The following is an 18251-nucleotide window of genomic DNA, read 5'->3' as shown; positions in this document are numbered from 1 at the left end:
TGCATTGTGTTACATGTATTGATCACAAGTATTTGGTAAAATCCCAGGTGCTTCCCGTCTTGTGTTGATGAGCAACTTCTCTCGGTGTCTGGATATGGAGCCATATATTATTTATCAGTAGTTTCTAGACGGAGGGGTTTTCGGAAATGATTGTGAGCTGTGTGTGTGGAAATGTTCTCAAATCACGATTTCAGGCACGAATTTATCAAAGTATTGAAGATATGTATCCATATATATATTTTTAAATTTATTATGGTGATTATTGACTGACACTTTGTCTTAACAGAATAAATGAAGGGTGAATACATCCATTTGACAGAAAGGTAACATTTATGTGAGCAGTCACACTCTGCTCTGGAGTGCATAACACTGTTGGGAAAAGATTGACTCAAACATAATCCATAAACTAATTAAATCAATCTCAAATGGAGTTGAGGCAGTTCTCAAGGCAAAAGGGGGGTTGATAGTTATTGATTATATGTAAAACGCTGATTGTATATATTGATTATACGTAGACAGATTTGATTTTTCCTATAAATAAGAGTTTGTGGAAATCCCTTGAAAGTGTTTTTGGTTTCATATCACAATGATTGATTTTTGTTATCCCATCTAACTTAATAAATTTCCTTCTGGACTCATACTTTTGCATCCCTTTGTATGTATGTATGTATGTATGTATGTATATAACATGCACAAACTGTACATGGTAAAGCAGGATTGGAGGGGGGGTGCCTTGTCGCAGGTGGGTTCGAATATCACTTTTGGGAGGTCACCAGTTCGAACCCCGGTTGAATCATACCAAAGACTAAAAATGGTACGTGCTGCTTCGTTGCCTGTCGCTCAGCATTTGAAAAGGATAGATCACGGACAAACAACGCTGGGAAGTTCCACATTTGCGTACGTAATATATCTATATATATATATATATAAATATATATATATATATATATATATATATATATATATATATATATATATATATATACATATACATATATATATACATATACATATATATATATATACATATACATATATATATACATATACATATATATATATATATATATATATATATATATATATATATATGTATATATATATATATATATATATATATATATATATGTATATATATATATATATATGTATATATATATATATATGTATATATATATATATATACATATATATATATATACATATATATATACATACATATATACATATATATATATATATACATATATACATACATACATATATACATATATATACATATATATATATATATATATATATATATATATATATATATATATATATATATATATATATATATATATATACATATATATATATATACATATATATATATATATATATATATATACATACATATATATATATATACATACATATATATATATATATATATATATATATATATATATATATATATATATATACATATATACATATATATATATATATATATATATATATATATATATATATATATATATATATATATACATATACATATATATATATATATATATATATATATATATATATATATATATATATATGTGTACAGCTCCGAAACCACCGTTTGAAAGTAAATTCAAGCAAAGGTGTGCACCTTTTGACAACCGTGCTTAGAACTTGCGGTAAAATAACCTGCAAATTAACGGACTTGCTATCGTTGATTGAACATCCGTCGCCACTTCGACTATCCCGCAGCTTCAGCGCTCGTTTCCTGCGCGCAACGCTCCACCGCGCTCACCCTGAGGGCCGCACTCCGTGCCCTCGAGGCTCGAGGCGTTTGCGTGCACGAAGCACCACAAAGTTTGAAGGTGAGTCCCGGGTGCGAAAGGGCGATCGGCGTCCATAACGAAGCACGAAACGACGGTGCAACGAAGTGGCCGAGTGGGGCGCGAAGAGAAACGCACGCTCTGGAAGAGTTAATGTCTGCGAAATGAAGTGCTTTCCTCCTTGTGCTCCGGTGAAGTAGGGCGGGACTTGTCGCCGATATATATCCGCTCGCTGGAAGATCGCGCCACCACCCTGAGCACGCGCGCGTGCCCGCAGTGGCCCCACCTACGGCGATACGTAACAGGACACGCCCCTCTTCTCAGGGGAGATCGAGGCGCGCGGATCCTGAGGTAAAAAAGCGGCACAAGACGAACGACTTGGAGAAGCGCAGCTAGCGCGCGCTCTGCCGCAGCGAGGAGCTCGTCGCTCCCACCTGCTTCTTCTTGTCCCTGTCGCGGTTACCGCTTCGCTTTCCTTCACGCAGCGCGGGTCCCTCCGGCCGAGGCCATGCAACGCGCCCTCGGACCGCCCGGAGCGACGCGTGGTGGTCGAGCCACCCCCGCTCTCGCCAGGAACCTGCTGCGCGTCGCGCTTCTCCAGGCAGGTGCGTCAATGCGCTCTGTGTAACCTGAACGCCGTCCATCCCTTTGCGGCAGTTTTCAAAGCACAAACCCACCAGGAACGCTGAGCCCTGTCCCTCAGCGTTTCCCTCAGCACATTTCCCATCACCCCACAGCACGCGACTCCTCCCCCCCAGCACGCGACTCCTCCCCCCCAGCACGCAACTCCTCCCCCTCAGCACGCCACTTCTCCCACCCCCCGCAGCACGCCACTTCTCCCACCCCCCCCGCAGCACCTAACTTCTCCCACCCCCACAGCATGACGTCTCCCACCTACCCATAGCACGCAACTTCTCTCACACCCCCCAATAACATGCAGCTTCACTTCTCCCCCTCCCCCACAGCACGTGAAGTCTCTCACCCTCCCTCCCAGACAGCACGTGACTCCTCTCACCTCCCTGCCCCACAGCACATGACGTCTCTCACCCTCACTCCCAGACAGCACGTGACTCCTCTCACCCTTTTTGCCCCTTCAGCACATGACTCTTCTCACCCCCCGCAGCACGTGACTTCTCCCACCCACCCCCCCACAGCACATGACGTTTCTCACCCTCCCTCCCCTACAGCACGTGACTCCTCTCACCCTCCCTGCCCCACAGCACATGACGTCTCTCACCCTCACTCCCAGACAGCACGTGACTCCTCTCACCCTTCTTGCCCCTTCAGCACATGACTCTTCTCACCCCCCGCAGCACATGACTTGTCCCACCCCCACAGCACGTGACTTCTCCCACCTCCCCCCCCCACAGCATGTGACGTCTCCCACCTCCCGTAGCACGCAACTTCTCTCACCCCCCACAACATGCTGCTTGACTTCTCCCCCTCCCCCCACAGCACGTGACATCTCTCACCCTCCCTCTCAGACAGCACGTGACTCCTCTCACCCTCCCTGCCCCACAGCACATGACCCATCTCACACTCCCCCACAGCATGCGATCCCTCTCACCCTCCCTCCCCCACAGCACATGACCCTTCTCACCCTCCCTCCCTCACAGCATGTGAATTCTCTCACTCTCCACCCCCCCCCCACAGCACGCGACCCCTCTTACCCTCCATCCCCCACAACATGCAACCCCTCTCACCATCCCCTCCCCCACACCATGTGACCCCTCTCACCATCCCCTCCCCCACAACATGCAACCCCTCTCACCATCCCCTCCCCCACATCATGTGACCCCTCTCACCCTCCCTCCCCCACAGCACGTGACCCCTCTCACCCTCCCTCCCCCACAGCACGCGATCCCTCTCACCCTCCCTCCCCCACAGCACATGACCCCTCTCATCCTCCCTCCCTCACAGCACGTGACCGCTCTCAACCTCCCTCCCCACAGCACGCACCTTCTCTCACTAAGCACAAACTCCCCTTACGCCTCTCTCCTCCTCAGCGCATTTTTTCCACTCACAAGTTGTCCTCTACTATTACGGTTCTCTCCCTCCCCCCCCCCTTTTCCTTTACCCTGCACAGCGACTTATCACCCCCCCCCACACACCCCTTGGATTTGACCTGTCCCTCTCAGAACTGAGAGTGTGGTCTGGAACCACGTTGCTTGATGTTAGTGAGTGGTGAATTTAAGCACCTCGCTTTCCATTATTAGCTTTCATTGCATCATCTCTAATTGGCAGTTTCTTGAGAAAATGGTGGTACGTTGTGGTTGGGTCCCGGACATGATGGCCAGGGTTGTGGCCGGTGTGGGGCAACTGCGTAGTGCTTGGTGCGTTGATCCATGGTTTGAAAGTCACGACAGCGAAAGTGATGTGACGTTGGCACCTTGTGACGTGTGGCATGATGTGATGTGATGACATAATGACGTGACCTGGTGACGTCGTGGTGTGACGTGACCTGGTGACGTAGTGGTGTGACGTGACCTTGTGACGTCATGGTGTGATGTGACCTGTTGACATAGTGGTGTGACACAGAGAGAGAGGTAGGAACACAGTGAAGTAGCTGTTTGTGATTTCGTATTCTGGTGTTCTGCCCGAAGACAGTTCTTTGACGAGGGATATATTGGGTGGTTTGCCATTGCTTTATCAGCAGTAGTTATGCCAGGGATTTGTAATTTTTCTGGCGATAGCTCGCCTACTCTTCGTGAAGGACAGCGTGGCATCTCTAGCTTCGACTAACTGATGCCGGCAGACGGGATGCCTGTTTAACGTCCATCCAAGGGATGGCACTCATCTTGATGAATCACCCTGCCTGTGAAACACCTGGATGACAGTGTATAGCTGGGTCAGGATTCAAACCAAGGCTACACTGCTTAGAGGCGAGTATGTGTACCCTATGCCGAGGCCATCCTGTCGGCCCTTTTTGTGATGGAGGGATATAATGTGTGATGTCGTGATATGCTGACGAAGGGATGTGTGTGATGTAGGGATGGAGCTATTGATGACGTGCAGTCTAATTGAAACACCATAACCATGCATCCCGAGTGATCTGAGCACATTCGGTCCCTGCGCCACAATTTGTTCACTCACACTTATGCTTTCATTTCCGAGGGCTCCTCCGATTTTGACAGGGTGTGCTCGTTTGGGATTAATTACTTCAGGAAAGTCAAATCTTCAGTTGAATCGCTATTTTTTTAAAATAATTTTTATAAAAAGGATCTTCAGTTGAAAAAACAAATTTCACTAAAGGAGGTGGGGGGGGTGGTGGGAAGTGTTTGCACTGAACGAAACCCCTCCCTCCCACCCCTCTCCTGACTATGGCATGGTGTATTTACCCATAAGGTTCATGCACATGGATGGGTCTCGTCGAACACCATGCACCTTGCGAGCCATTGTAGGCAAGTGCTCAATCAGGACATAAATTGTGATCTTTCATTTTATATTTGCTGATTTATTATTGCATTCGATAGAGCTTAGAACTCTGCTCAAAAACAATAATTTCTTATCTTGTGCTTTGAATTTGGAAGGAAATTCTCAAATTCCTTTTTCTTGTTTTTTGAAGGAAGACTAAAGAAAAGTACAGATTAAGATAGAGGATTGGTAAAAAGTTGGGATTTTGAAACAGTTGTCAGCTTGGCATACCTTGGTAAGGCCGAAGTCACATTTGCTCGACGGCGAGGATACGGCGGTCGTACACCCTCTGAATTGACAGAAACGTGCGGCGGCCGCAGAGTTTCTGAGGTGGCCTCAGGGTGGCCCTACGCCATATGGCTATATTTTACAGGCCGTAAGGTCGCCGTGGAATTATAATGCGGAGTTATAACTTTTTTTCATTTCTACGTTTGCCGTAGCAATTCAACAAGCCGAAAAAAAAAAACTGGTAAAAAATAAAAAAAATTAACCCATTCGTTACCGTCCGTCTGGACGCACGTTCCCCTTAGGGCCCTCCTGCGGTCCCCCTGCGGTCGCCTTGCGTGCACCTTGCGTCTGCCTTGAAAATTATATGGCCGCCGCAGGAACGCCCAAAGGTCACCGTGCGACATCAAATCAAAGACCATACGGAACCCAACGTTTTCGGTCTCCACAATTTATAAATACGCCGTGCAGCTCCACAAAAAATAAAAACATATGTGACTGCTACATTGTGTGACCGTGGAAATACTGCGGCCGCCGTATAATTGCTGGTGGCCGTAGATTTTGGAGACCCCACGGCCGCCATGGAAAATGTGACTTCGGCCTAAGTTTTGTCTCCGAACCACAACCACACTCATAATTGAACCAGCATCGATGGGAATCGTAACCGTACACTCTGAACTGAACCCACATCCCTCTGATCCACAACCACATGATCAGAGCTGAATCCACATTGTTTGGAACCACAACCGAAATCCCAGCCCAGGCCACTCTGATCTGGAACTACAAGCTCACAACTGAATTTGCAATGTTCAGAACCCCAACCCCATGCTTACAACGGAACTTGCATTATTCCAAACAACAACCACACGCTTGCAGCATCGATTGACTTTGTCTCTGCCTTGCTTTGGGCTCTTTGCAGTCCGGTTACTTCGCCAGTGTGAAGCGAGTGGTGCCTCCTTTACTCAAGGACAGCTTATTTGTAAGAATAGAGAGGAGGATCCCATTCGTCTAGGGCGGTATTCCTGGGGTTGACACAGTGTGAGCCACACAGGCTATGAACGCAGCACTCGCTCATAAAAGCACAATTGGATTGGAAGATAATCATGTACGTCATATAAGATTTTACACACATGCTTCGTGCTTGGTCACACCACCACTAGTGTGTGTGTGTGTGTGTGTGTGTGTGTGTGTGTGTGTGTGTGTGTGTGTGTGTGTGTGTGTGTGTGTGTGTGTGTGTGTGTGTGTGTGTGTGTGTGTGTGTGTGTGTGTGTGTGTGTGTGTGTGTGTGTGTGTGTGTGTGTGTGTGTGTGTGTGTACGTGTATTTATATTATATAGAGCTCTTTCTAACTGATATTGAAGAGCGGTGCCTTCCTGGTGACATAGAAAGCTGAAATTTTGTGTTGGTATGGACATCGAAGCTGGTACACTCGGAAACAATCACAAAACTATCGGACAACATCCATAAATGAAAATATAAATAAATGGAAAAAAGAAAAACGAATGCAGGTGAGTGACCCAAGACAATGGGGAAGCACAGTAATTTTGAGTGGTGATGGACATCAAAGCCGATGCACCAGGAAAAAATCACAGAACTATTGTATATTATCCATAAATGAAAATATAAATAAATGAAAAAAAAGAATGAAAATAAATGAATTTTAAAATCAAATGCAGGTGAGCGACCCGAGACAATGGGGAAACAGGGTTCGTATGCTTACACGATGTGTCAGCACACCCCGTGTGTGTGTGTGTGTGTGTGTGTGTGTGTGTGTGTGTGTGTGTGTGTGTGTGTGTGTGTGTGTGTGTGTGTGTGTGTGTGTGTGTGTGTGTGTGTGTGTGTGTGTGTGTGTGTGTGTGTGTGTGTGTGTGTGTGTGTGTGTGTGTGTGTGTGTGTGTGTATATGGTCAGTACTATCGGAGCATTTTCTTGCCATGGATTATGCTGGTTGGTTGGGTAGTTTGCCATTACCTTCCCAGCAGCAGTTGGGCATAAATTTACAATTTGTTCAGGGTGCTGGCGATAACTCGCCTATTCTTCACAAAGCACACTGTGGGATCTTTAAAGTCCACCAACTAATCTCAACAGATGGGATGCCCAGTTTCACATCCATCCAAGGGACGGCACACACATTGATGAATCACCCTGCCTGTGAAACATTGGGATGACAGTTTTTAGCTGGGTCAGGATGTTAATCCATGCTGGATGGCTTCGCGGTGAGTATGCATACTTCTTGGTATTCTCGTTAGTCCATATTCCATCTTGATAAACATATATATATATATATATATATATATATATATATATATATATATATATATATATATATATATATATATCGTTTAAAAAAAAATCTGTGGTTATGATGGCAATCCTTTTTCATCAGGAATATCATGTGCAGTCTGAGTGGGTTAAGCTCAATGAGCACAGTTCTCTTGCCTGAAGGTTAGCAGCTCCAACAGTAAGAAAACAAAGGCGCTTTGAGTGCTCTGAGTTCTGCAAAAGGATTTGCCTTTTCATTTGAACTTCGTGTGAGCCGTTTGTATTTGCATCTGCTGCAGGATGAGCCCACCATCCACGTGCATGCCAAGTTATTGGCTTTTAGATGAGGATGAGTCCACCATCCGCATGCAAATCCTTTGGCTCGTAGAGTCTGAGAGATTATGAGACTTATCTTTCATCTTTGTCGGCGACGGCTCTGTCGACGTTCAGATGTCCCAGGATCCGAGGCCTAGAGGTCGCACATGAGTGCCACACATCATGCGCCAATGTGCTGGACCGAAGGATTTTGGATTCACTATTGATACTGCAGTAAGTTCATCTGGGTTGCCAATCACCCTCACATCTGATTGCATGAGGGGCTGTCAGAAGATTGAGAGAAAAGTTTATTGGACGATAAAAAGAACGGTAAAAATTACTGAAAGTGGAACGTGAAATATGGCTGGGCAGGCAGTTAAAGATTTTGAGCTTAGCTCGGCCTCTCTGCTTGATAAGCAATACGTCAAATGAAAGCGCTTCTTCTGCTGCTGTGCATAATAATGGATAGCTCTCGCTGAGCACCGAGGTGAGACATTGCACAAAAGTAAACTGTTGATTGATTAAATCAGATTCTAATTCTTACATGGTGGTGTGTGTGTGCATGTATCCGTCCATCCATCTGTAAACCCGTCCCATGCTGGAAGATTTTCTGCAAAACACAGCATGTTAACCCATCACTGCAATCATGCCATCACATTCACTGTGCATTCGCTGTTACAGTGTCTTTTGCATAGAACTTGCTACTTTCTGGTCGGTGTGTAGTGTGTACCTTCCATTAACAAAGCATATTTTATTGAGCGTAATAGATTGTTGCTGGCCCAGCACTATGAACCCATGCATCATAGATCAAGGCCCCTGCATATATAACTCGCATGCAAGTGCTGAGATTCAGCACGTGGGTTGCCTGTCTGATAATGCATCGTGATACTGGGAATAAGTACAAGGCTTTCGCTGTTCTGTGCATCAGTGCTCAAGATTTGCAACCGCCAATTTGTGGCTGATGTAGCTTTTGCTTCAAGCGGTATTGGATGGAGACGTACACCGAGTACTGGTTCCACATGTTGTCGCGTGTGATGCTCCGCTGTTTCTGAGTGCATTTCCTTGCCATGCTCCTTTTCTGCTCTTGTCAGATTGGGCTCAAACAATGCGGGACTTTTGAAAAAAGGCGATTGTCCCACAATGCATCGCCACGCGTCTGTGCATTAACCCTTTGTGTGACGACGGTCATCGGGGCATAATATATCGTGTGTGTGTGAGTTAACGATTGATATGTCGGCCTTTACATTTGAAATGTATTGTGCGAATTCGCCTTTGAGATCTTTCTTCAATGACATGATTTATCATCGATTTAGTTAGATAATATGGCTCACCTTGCTCGTATATGCATCCAAAATATTGTGTGAATTGTGCTAGAATTATAGTGCTGGCCACATGGATAGAGTGATAAAGAATGCAGCTTATAACAGCTGCAAAGAAAGAAAAATACAAGAAGGAATAATAACCTTCACAAGCCCTTATATCAGCTCTTGAATTAATATATATATATATATATATATATATATATATATATATATATATATATATATATATATATATATATATATATATTGATATGATCCTGCCTCCTCTCCTTTCCCCATAAAAAGATCAGAATTACAATATGCTTCTAGTAATTGGAGAAAGGAAAGTTACCACATTCATTTTTTAAAACAGAACATGGCTAAATTTCTAATCTCCAACCGTCCGAGGTTGTTTGGGCTAATCCAAAACAACTTATTCTTCAGCCCCTGGCAAGTCCTGGCAATACTATGTCAATGATCCCTCCCTGTCACCGTCACCGTAGCATAAGAGTGATCCGCCATTGGCGTTAATTGTCTCAGCCAGCAGCAAAGAAGTGGGAAAGTTCACTCGTTCTTTAGCAAGTTGATCAGATATTTGCGCTTTTTCTTCGCTGGCTTGAAGTTTATGAGAAGCACATTTAACTTGCAGTGGTTTATCGACGAGACTCCAATAATTCTTGGGAATAGTTCAGAATTTTGTGCTTCCAAGATGGAATTTTCTTCCCAGTCCCATCCATGCTTAGCGCAACGCAGTGACAGGTGCACACCCTCGAGTTGTGGGTATGTCACAAGTCATTGGGCCATCACACTAATCCACTGCAGTTGCTCGCTGGTATCAACAGGAAATGGTGGGAACGCGACACCTCTCATCCACGGATATTTTTCATATTTCCAATATTTTTGTGAGTGATTAGCATTCAGCAACACAACAATGATGGTTAACCATTTTGAGATGGGTCTCAGTTTGACTTTTGTTTCAATGCTGAAAATTGTGTTAAAAAGAAGATTTTAAGTATGGATTTCACCCTCGTGACAGCAGGCCAAAAGTGCCCCGCTTCGGGGAAGTGAGTAACAAAAAATCACACGCACGCACAGCACATGCGTGAAAGGCATCATTTGTGTTCTCGAGACGATTTAGAGTTGCGTATTGCACGATGGTTGCACTTTTGAATGTTGTTTCAATATGACTGGATTCTCATCTTTTCTAGATACACCTGAAGGAAATGTCCAAAAACAGGGGAGTATCAAGGAGAGAGGTGGGGCGTGGGGCTGGTTGTTCATTTTCTAACATTGTCGTTTTGTCTGTGTGATCACTGAAAATTCTTCAATAGGGTTTGAGCATATTTTGCTTCAATCTGAATGTAGCGTCTCCTTTCAATCTCTCATGATTCAAACAGGTAATGAGTTTCACTTGCTTTATACCGCATGGTGTTGGATGACCTAATCTGTCACATAATGTCACAAACTTTTGCACCAAATAATTTCGCAGTGCTTGATATTATTTAATAAAACTAGTGACTTTCCTGAGTAGCCTCTTAGCTTGGATGTAGAAAACGGATTATGAGTGCATCCCCGATAGAAGGTGGTGGTGCTTTCTTTTGACTTTGCACAACTTACACTGTCCGTTTGACTCAATTCTCTTCAAGACTTTTGTCTAGCTTTTCTTCTTTGCAATTATATTGATCCTCTCTTAACTGTTCACAGTCTGTTAAGTTCTTTTTCTTTTATTTATTCTTATTTGTTGAATTTTCTTGCTCTTCTTTCACTGTTCCAATTATTGACCTCAATATTTGTTGTTGTTTATTTTTCGGAATTATCCCCATGGTTCAAAAAAAAAAAAAAACAGGGGGATATTGTAATCCTGTCCGTTTGTCCGTCCTTCTGTCATGCTATCTTCTCCTAAGCAGTTGTGCAGAAATTCACCAAACTTGGTAGTTATCATCACCACATGGCAAGAAGGTTCGAGAGCAGTATATCACTTTTGGCCCCATTCCCTGGGATCAGGAGGTGGGGTGAAAATATTAAATATAAAAATGCAATTATGAGCACATTTTAAAATATAATGCAATGAAACTTTGTATATGCAATCAACATTGGGGGATGCCTGAATACGTGAGGTTGTTTATGGATTTGACCTCAGGATCATGCCCGAGGGGGTGGGGACTTACCGTCACAGGGGTCAAAACGGAAGATTTTTTTTTGAATCAAAATTTGATATTGTGTCTTTCCTGGTTGAACTGTTTGCCATCTTTCAACTCTGCTTTCGGTGGGAAGCTTTACAATTTTGGATGGTGAACCATTGACTTTGCCCTCGTTTACCTTGATTTTTCATTGTAATCATTAATGCTGTATTCCCTTTTATTGGCTTCCATGTGTTACATTCCATATTAAAATTTTACTCATTCTTGGGAAATCTATCAAGTTATCCAAAATTCAAAATCTATGAAGTTAAATTTTGGATCTATCAGGCTCCATCTATCAGGTTTGCTTTCCTCGTGCTCACATACACAGTGCGGACAATAATCTGTTGAGTTATTTGCATTATCCACCGATCATACACTTGTTTTATGCAACCAGTTCAGTTATACGAGGCTGTCCCCTCCTTCACATCCAGCCGGCACATCATATATCCATGGTGACTGTGCTTAAACCGCTGGGCTAGGTCTGTGTGCACAGTTTCAATGTAACCCAGTTTTTTGAAGGAGCTCAAGTACACATGCATGCACGGTCCACAATCACAATACAGAGTATAAATCCTAAGTGTTCGTGCTGTTCAATTTGAGTGCTGTTCAATAAGATGGTGGCCTAATATATAAATGGTAACAGTGAAAATAAACTTAACTTTATTGAATATCCTACTCTGACACCAATTTGGTATTTTAACTGAACAATTCCCTTTTTACCTCTACATCCTGCCACAGAATTACGGTGGATGTGGTCGAGGAAAACATTGCCCAAGAGAGGAAATTGTAATTGTTCTTCATAAACAACAGGGGGAGCCAATGCTGTATAACTGTTATGAGTCCTCCATGTCCATCCTTGGCTCTGCTCATTGTTTTTGAATTGGCAGCTCTCATAATATGTGAAAATATGATTACTGCACAAATATAAATTGCAGTGTACAGTCCAGGGAAACCTACCCTTATTCATTAATTTCAGTAATGCAATGCTGGTCTATATTGATTTTCTCATTGTCTAAGACTTAATGATATACTTGACGTAAAACGTGTGCACATGCTTATCCACAAACAATGTTTGTAGTATATAAAGCAGTGTTGAGTTAAACCACTCCTTTTCACTGTGATCTGTGTTTTCAATGTACTCGTTGTGGTGTTTATTCCAATCATCTTGCTTTTATGTATTTTATAATTAGCTCTGAATACAATGCTTCATTTTTCCTGACTGTTTCATTGTAAATTCTGTCTTGAGTTTTCAGATAATCTAAACAACTCAGAGTAAGATGGGACAAGGTGTGTGTGTGTGTGTGTGTGTGTGTGTGTGTGTGTGTGTGTGTGTGTGTGTGTGTGTGTGTGTGTGTGTGTGTGTGTGTGTGTGTGTGTGTGTGTGTGTGTGTGTGTGTGTGTGTGTGTGTGTGTGTGTGCATATATTATATGTGCATCTGAGAAATATCTAACCAATGCTGACAACAATCGTCCTTTATAAATGACGAATGTGGTCATCATTGGTTAGATATTTATCGATATACCATCCTGATGAGGGCAAGTAAGTCTGAAATCCGGATTGGTGGTTCCGTTTGATGTTTAGCTGATGATGAGCATATAATCTTTGTCCCTTAAACAGAGTCACTGGGCCAAAGCCTCTGTGTTGGAGGCGATGTTTTGGTGTGGATTGTGTCCAATAGGGATTGGCGGAGTGCTCGTCACACTCCACATGTTTCAATATATATATATATATATATATATATATATATATATATATATATATATATATATATATATACATATATATGCGGTTCTGAAAACCGCATGCCTCCAAGGCAATGGCACCAGACATGCAGTGATCCCCAGACAGTTATTTCATTAGTCTACTTGCAGTTAGACCTTCCCCTCATGTCTAATGGATCAATGAGACAAAGTGCGTTGCGTGGGTCTTATAGGTAGGTTTAATTACATCTCGATCTTCATTCCAACTCTTTCCTCTTATTCATGAAATAAATCAAAGCAGGCACTGCACTCAGACGGCCGCCTGTGAAAATCACAGCGATAACCTCCACCACTAGACTGCACGGGATGCGCACGGCCGATGGAAAAAAAAAAAAAAAAAAAAAAACCCTCCACCTTCATTGTACAGGACGCAAGGGGCACGCCCTTTCATTTGAATCTGCATATAATACTTATATCTGTCTTCTTTCCAACCCTGATTTATATCCAATCCTTTCCTTCAATCCACAATACAAGCAAGCAGGCACAAATGCACGATAACAGACGTGCACGCAGCCCAATGATAATTACCATTCCACTGAACGGAACGCACATGGCGCACATCTTTATTCGGGTCTGTGCACTGATTTACAACGGCGTTTCACAGTCGACCTTCGCTCACTACCTCAGCCACCAATATCTCCCGCAAATGGCAGACGTCATCATGCGCCTCCTCACACCTCTGCCTCGATGCAGTGGCCACCAAGCAGAGGCACAAATGCAGGGCCCAGATCGCTCGGGCTGCATGGCATGTGGACGGAACAAGCGCATTGATCGCCAACCACAGAACGCCGGGGGTGCCCGACCATTAGGTAAACGGTATCCATCAGACGGAGGACCTCAAGACACGTGGTTGAGTCTTTGGCGTTCATGGTCGATTAGCGATCCGCCACGCCATGGAGTTATCCGTGTGCGATGGCCTGTGATTCCGGAGAGTCTGGTGGGAGCCCGAGGTAGCTCCCCCCCCCTCCCTCCCCCGTGGTCTTCTCGCCTCGACCGGGTCCGCAACTATATATGTATATATATATATATATATATATATATATATATATATATATATATATATATATATATATATATATATATATATATATATATATATATATATATATATATATATATATATTGTTGTAGAATTCCCGCCCGTCGGCGTGCGAAAGACCACGTCTAACCAATAGCAGTCGCTTCGTCCACCGAACGGACAATCCAGTCGTGGTTTTCCAGATCAATGCCGGAAACCAGCCAGGGATGTGTTTTTAACCACACCACAACCTTGTCCGCACTCTACCCGCGCTACAGGGTCCGATTGCCAAATCTTCGATTTACCTAATTATTTGCGCGGGTAGGTTACCGAGAGATTGTACCTCAACGGGACCGCTTGGAAACGAGCGGCTTAAGGAGCTCGCTTCCTTTTGGGATAACTGAGCGGGGTATTATCGCACAGTCCCGTTGGACCCGATCACTTTACCGGCTATTTGAAAACCAACTATATTCCGAGTGCAAGATGGGGCAGTTCAATGAGGGAATGGATGCAACGCACAGGTTTACATTCACACAAGGACATTTATTATAATAAAGCACTATGCAATTAAACAAGGCAAAACACGTATACAATTATACTAGCAACAAAAGCATGACAAAAGAACTGCAACTGTCTACTTATTATGTACAGTCACTTGCATGTAACAGCAGTTCCGACTTATTAGACGGGCCCATGGACACACGTACGCACACACACACCCAAAAAATGGTGGCAGAGGCCTTTAATAACGAGCTCCAGCATGGTGGACAGGTGAGCTGAAACTCAGAACCTATCTTGAACCTCTCCACCTCGTGTGGTATTCAAGCTGTTCGGACCCGGGCTCCAGCTAGAGCGAGCTGGATCCAATCGCCGTGAGCTGCGATCCTTCTCGAGCTCCCGTGAATCCTCCCGCGCTTCTCAACACGTGCTGGTGAGACGAAGCACCGATCCTTCCCGTCGATGCGTCGCTTCCCCGAGGAACCACCTCCAAGAAGAGGTCGATGAGTCTCACCAAGCCGGGAACCAAAATGGAGAACAAAGAGCTCCACGAATCAAGAAGAAAAAGAAGCCACCACTCGCAGCTCGAGCCGAGTGACCGGCTCAACTTCCTTCCAAGCAAAGCAGCTCGAAGCAAAAAGCTCTCCCGAGCCAAGCAGAAGCCGAAGCTCACTGAACCACCAAAGCAAAAAGCCTCCTCCCGAGCCAGGCCTCAGCCGAAGCTCACTGAGCCAGCCTCGGCAAAAAGCTTCCGAAGGCCTCAACCCTAACCCAAGCCAAACAGGACCCGAAGGTCTGCTGAACGGCTACTCTCTACTCCCTTCTCCAACTCTGCCCACGAACAAAAGAAAAGATCTCCTCTTATCCTTCTCCCGCCCTTCCCCCGCTCCCGGCGTGACTCATGACTCATGCCCTCGTGCTCCATTCCCCGCTCAGCCACAGGTGGGAGGGAGTTGTTGACATCATGAGTCACGGGACGGCAGGGTTCTTCTTGCTCTTCGCAGAAGAGAGGGAGGGATGTCTCCATTGTTCGTTCCCTAACTATTAAATCGATCTGCAGTGCATCTAATAAATTTCCGAACATTTAAACTATGAAAGGTGAGCTATCTAGGGAACAAGCACTTATCGACATAGCTGACTAAAGGAACCTGTATGTTGTGTGCAATCGAATTCCAAATTCGTAACAATATATACATATATACATACACATTTTCTATAAGATTGGGGCGGTTGGGATTGCACATTTTTAAAGAAGAAAGCGCTTCCAACCAAAAGTAAAAAAACTAGATCAACTCCGCTAATTTGAGCAAAAAAGCGAGAGCAGACCCGGTCTCGGGCAACGTTTTACTGGCTTAGCAGTCAGCTTCATCAAGCACAATTGTCTGTTGTTGCCTGAGACCGGGTCTGCTCTTGCTTTCTTGATGAAATTAGCGGAGTCAATCTCGGTTTTTACTTTTGGGTGGAAGCACCTTCTCTTGTTTGAAAAAATAAATAAATAAATAAATAGTAATTTAAAAAAATATATATTTTTATATACACATACATATACGTGTGTGTGTGTATATGTATATATATATATATATATATATATATATATATATATATATATATATATATATATATATATATATATATATTTTTTTTTTTTTTTTTTTCTCAGCCCCTATGGTGAAGTAATTTTGATGAATTGATTGTGATGATGCTTAAGGTTGGAACACTGCTGTTTTTGAGATTATATACATCCTCGATGTTCCTATTTAGTCAATGAGCTGGGATCCAATATTTAACTTTTTGCTGCCACCTTAAGGGGAGAATATGGTGATGTTTCTTTTTCTTCACATTGCATTTTTCTGTAGATGGCAGAAAACTATGCTGACCATGTATAAGTGGCAGCTTTGTGTCAAACATGGGTCAATCCAAGATGGCATCCAAAAAAATACATGAGATTCACAAAAACTTGATTTGAGTGTTAGTTTTTGTGTAATATATTTTATATTTAACAGCTGAAATTGTGGAACGTCTCCTGTGTTCCCTGCTTGTCACGTGACTGAACTAAAAGAAAACTGATATTTTTAACCCTTTTGCACGTTGTTTTGGTTTTATTATAGGCTCAAGTAAGATTGCACAATCCAGAATGATGACCAAAGGATGATAAGTCATCCCTTTTTATGAACCTATAAGCCCTAAAAAAAAAAAAAACATCAGATCAGCATATGTGTAGCATAACATACTGTAATAGAGTTAAATTCCAATTTCTCCCTCTGTGAGATGTATTGTTGGATCTCTACAAAATTTACTTATCCATTTTGGCATTCTGGTATAGATTGTGACTGAATCTGTAAATCACGTTTAATTTCACAACACTGCTGTAAACTTTTACTCAACTTGTAACTTCATATCGATGTTCATGAAAGCAAATCAGTCTGTTTCTAAGTCTTTGTCAATTGACTGCATTCCGAATCATGATCGTCACCAATGTCTTCATCATCAGAATTGTCATGCTCATGATCTGGCTTGACAAGGTCATCATCTTTCATGTAGCCGCATGCTTGCAGCTTGCACGTCGCCATGCATTTAAGCCCATTTGTGAGATACTGGCAGTTAGGTAGTTTGCAGACTTTGGAGCATTTTCAGGACATGACATCTGAAGCAGGAGGACCAGTCATCCAGCAAATAACAAGTTGGCCATTCTCGTCACACCAGACTGCGGTGCCACACTGATAATTGGGAGTTCGCTTTCAAAGCATCTTGCATCTTTAGGCAATCTTCACATGGTGGCAGCTGACCGGATTCTACTTCTCCTCTCTTTGCACTGAATAACTGATATCACAGCTCGTTAACCTCACTGGTATTTTGCTCGGCTGTGTACAATTGGCACGTGAAGTTCTCAAGAACTCTGAACAAGTTGTGGCAAGTGACCATTTCTCAAATAACTGAGTGAATTTCTCTTGGTAGCCACAGGTGCTCTTCTGTAATAGCTTTAGAGCTTTGAACTTTCCTCAACCTCCAACTCCACTTACTGTGTCACATCCAGTGAAAATGTGAAATCCTGGTATAGCTTTACAGACATTCTGACAAACTGCTGTGTCGACTTTGCTCACATTAATGAATCTTTCCCGAGTTTTGGTTCCACTCTTGATGTACATATTACAATCAAGGTCACTGTTGAGAGTCAGAGAAAGTATAAACACATCTGTGTATTCTGAGATAATGACCAAAGAGGTGGACTCTGGTGTGCAGAATGTCTTGCATACAGCAGCATATGGATGTCTGCTTCTTCCTGACAAGAACCCAAAGCTTCAACTTCGATGGAAGCATCACATGCCATTCTGAAGCATTTCTCGATACACGTGATATTCATTATTCGGTCATGAAGATTTTATCGCAGCTTTGGTTTTTGCCAATCCTTTAAGAGGAACGTAATGACATTGCAGGTTTGCTCTCCGGTGATGACAGAAC

At 43.2% G+C, this 18251-nt stretch overlaps 1 protein-coding gene across 1 annotated transcript in view; it reads left to right on the top strand.

Moving 5' to 3' along the window:
• The first annotated feature begins 2125 nt into the window (after nt 1-2125).
• Nucleotides 2126-18251, top strand: part of LOC147010839 (transmembrane protein 132C-like) — a 741813-nt gene continuing 725687 nt past the window's right edge. Inside the window, exon 1 of the mRNA XM_085859640.1 lies at nt 2126-2422. Within this exon, the coding sequence (XP_085715766.1) occupies nt 2326-2422 (97 nt within the window). The 5' untranslated portion in view covers nt 2126-2325. The remainder of the gene's footprint in view (nt 2423-18251) is intronic.

Source organism: Eptatretus burgeri, chromosome 16 (assembly GCF_056783735.1).
Source record: "Eptatretus burgeri isolate ZD-2024b chromosome 16, Ebu_testis_v1, whole genome shotgun sequence".
Classification (NCBI taxonomy): Eukaryota; Metazoa; Chordata; class Myxini; order Myxiniformes; family Myxinidae; genus Eptatretus; species Eptatretus burgeri.
This window is presented reverse-complemented; position numbering and strand designations above follow the sequence as displayed.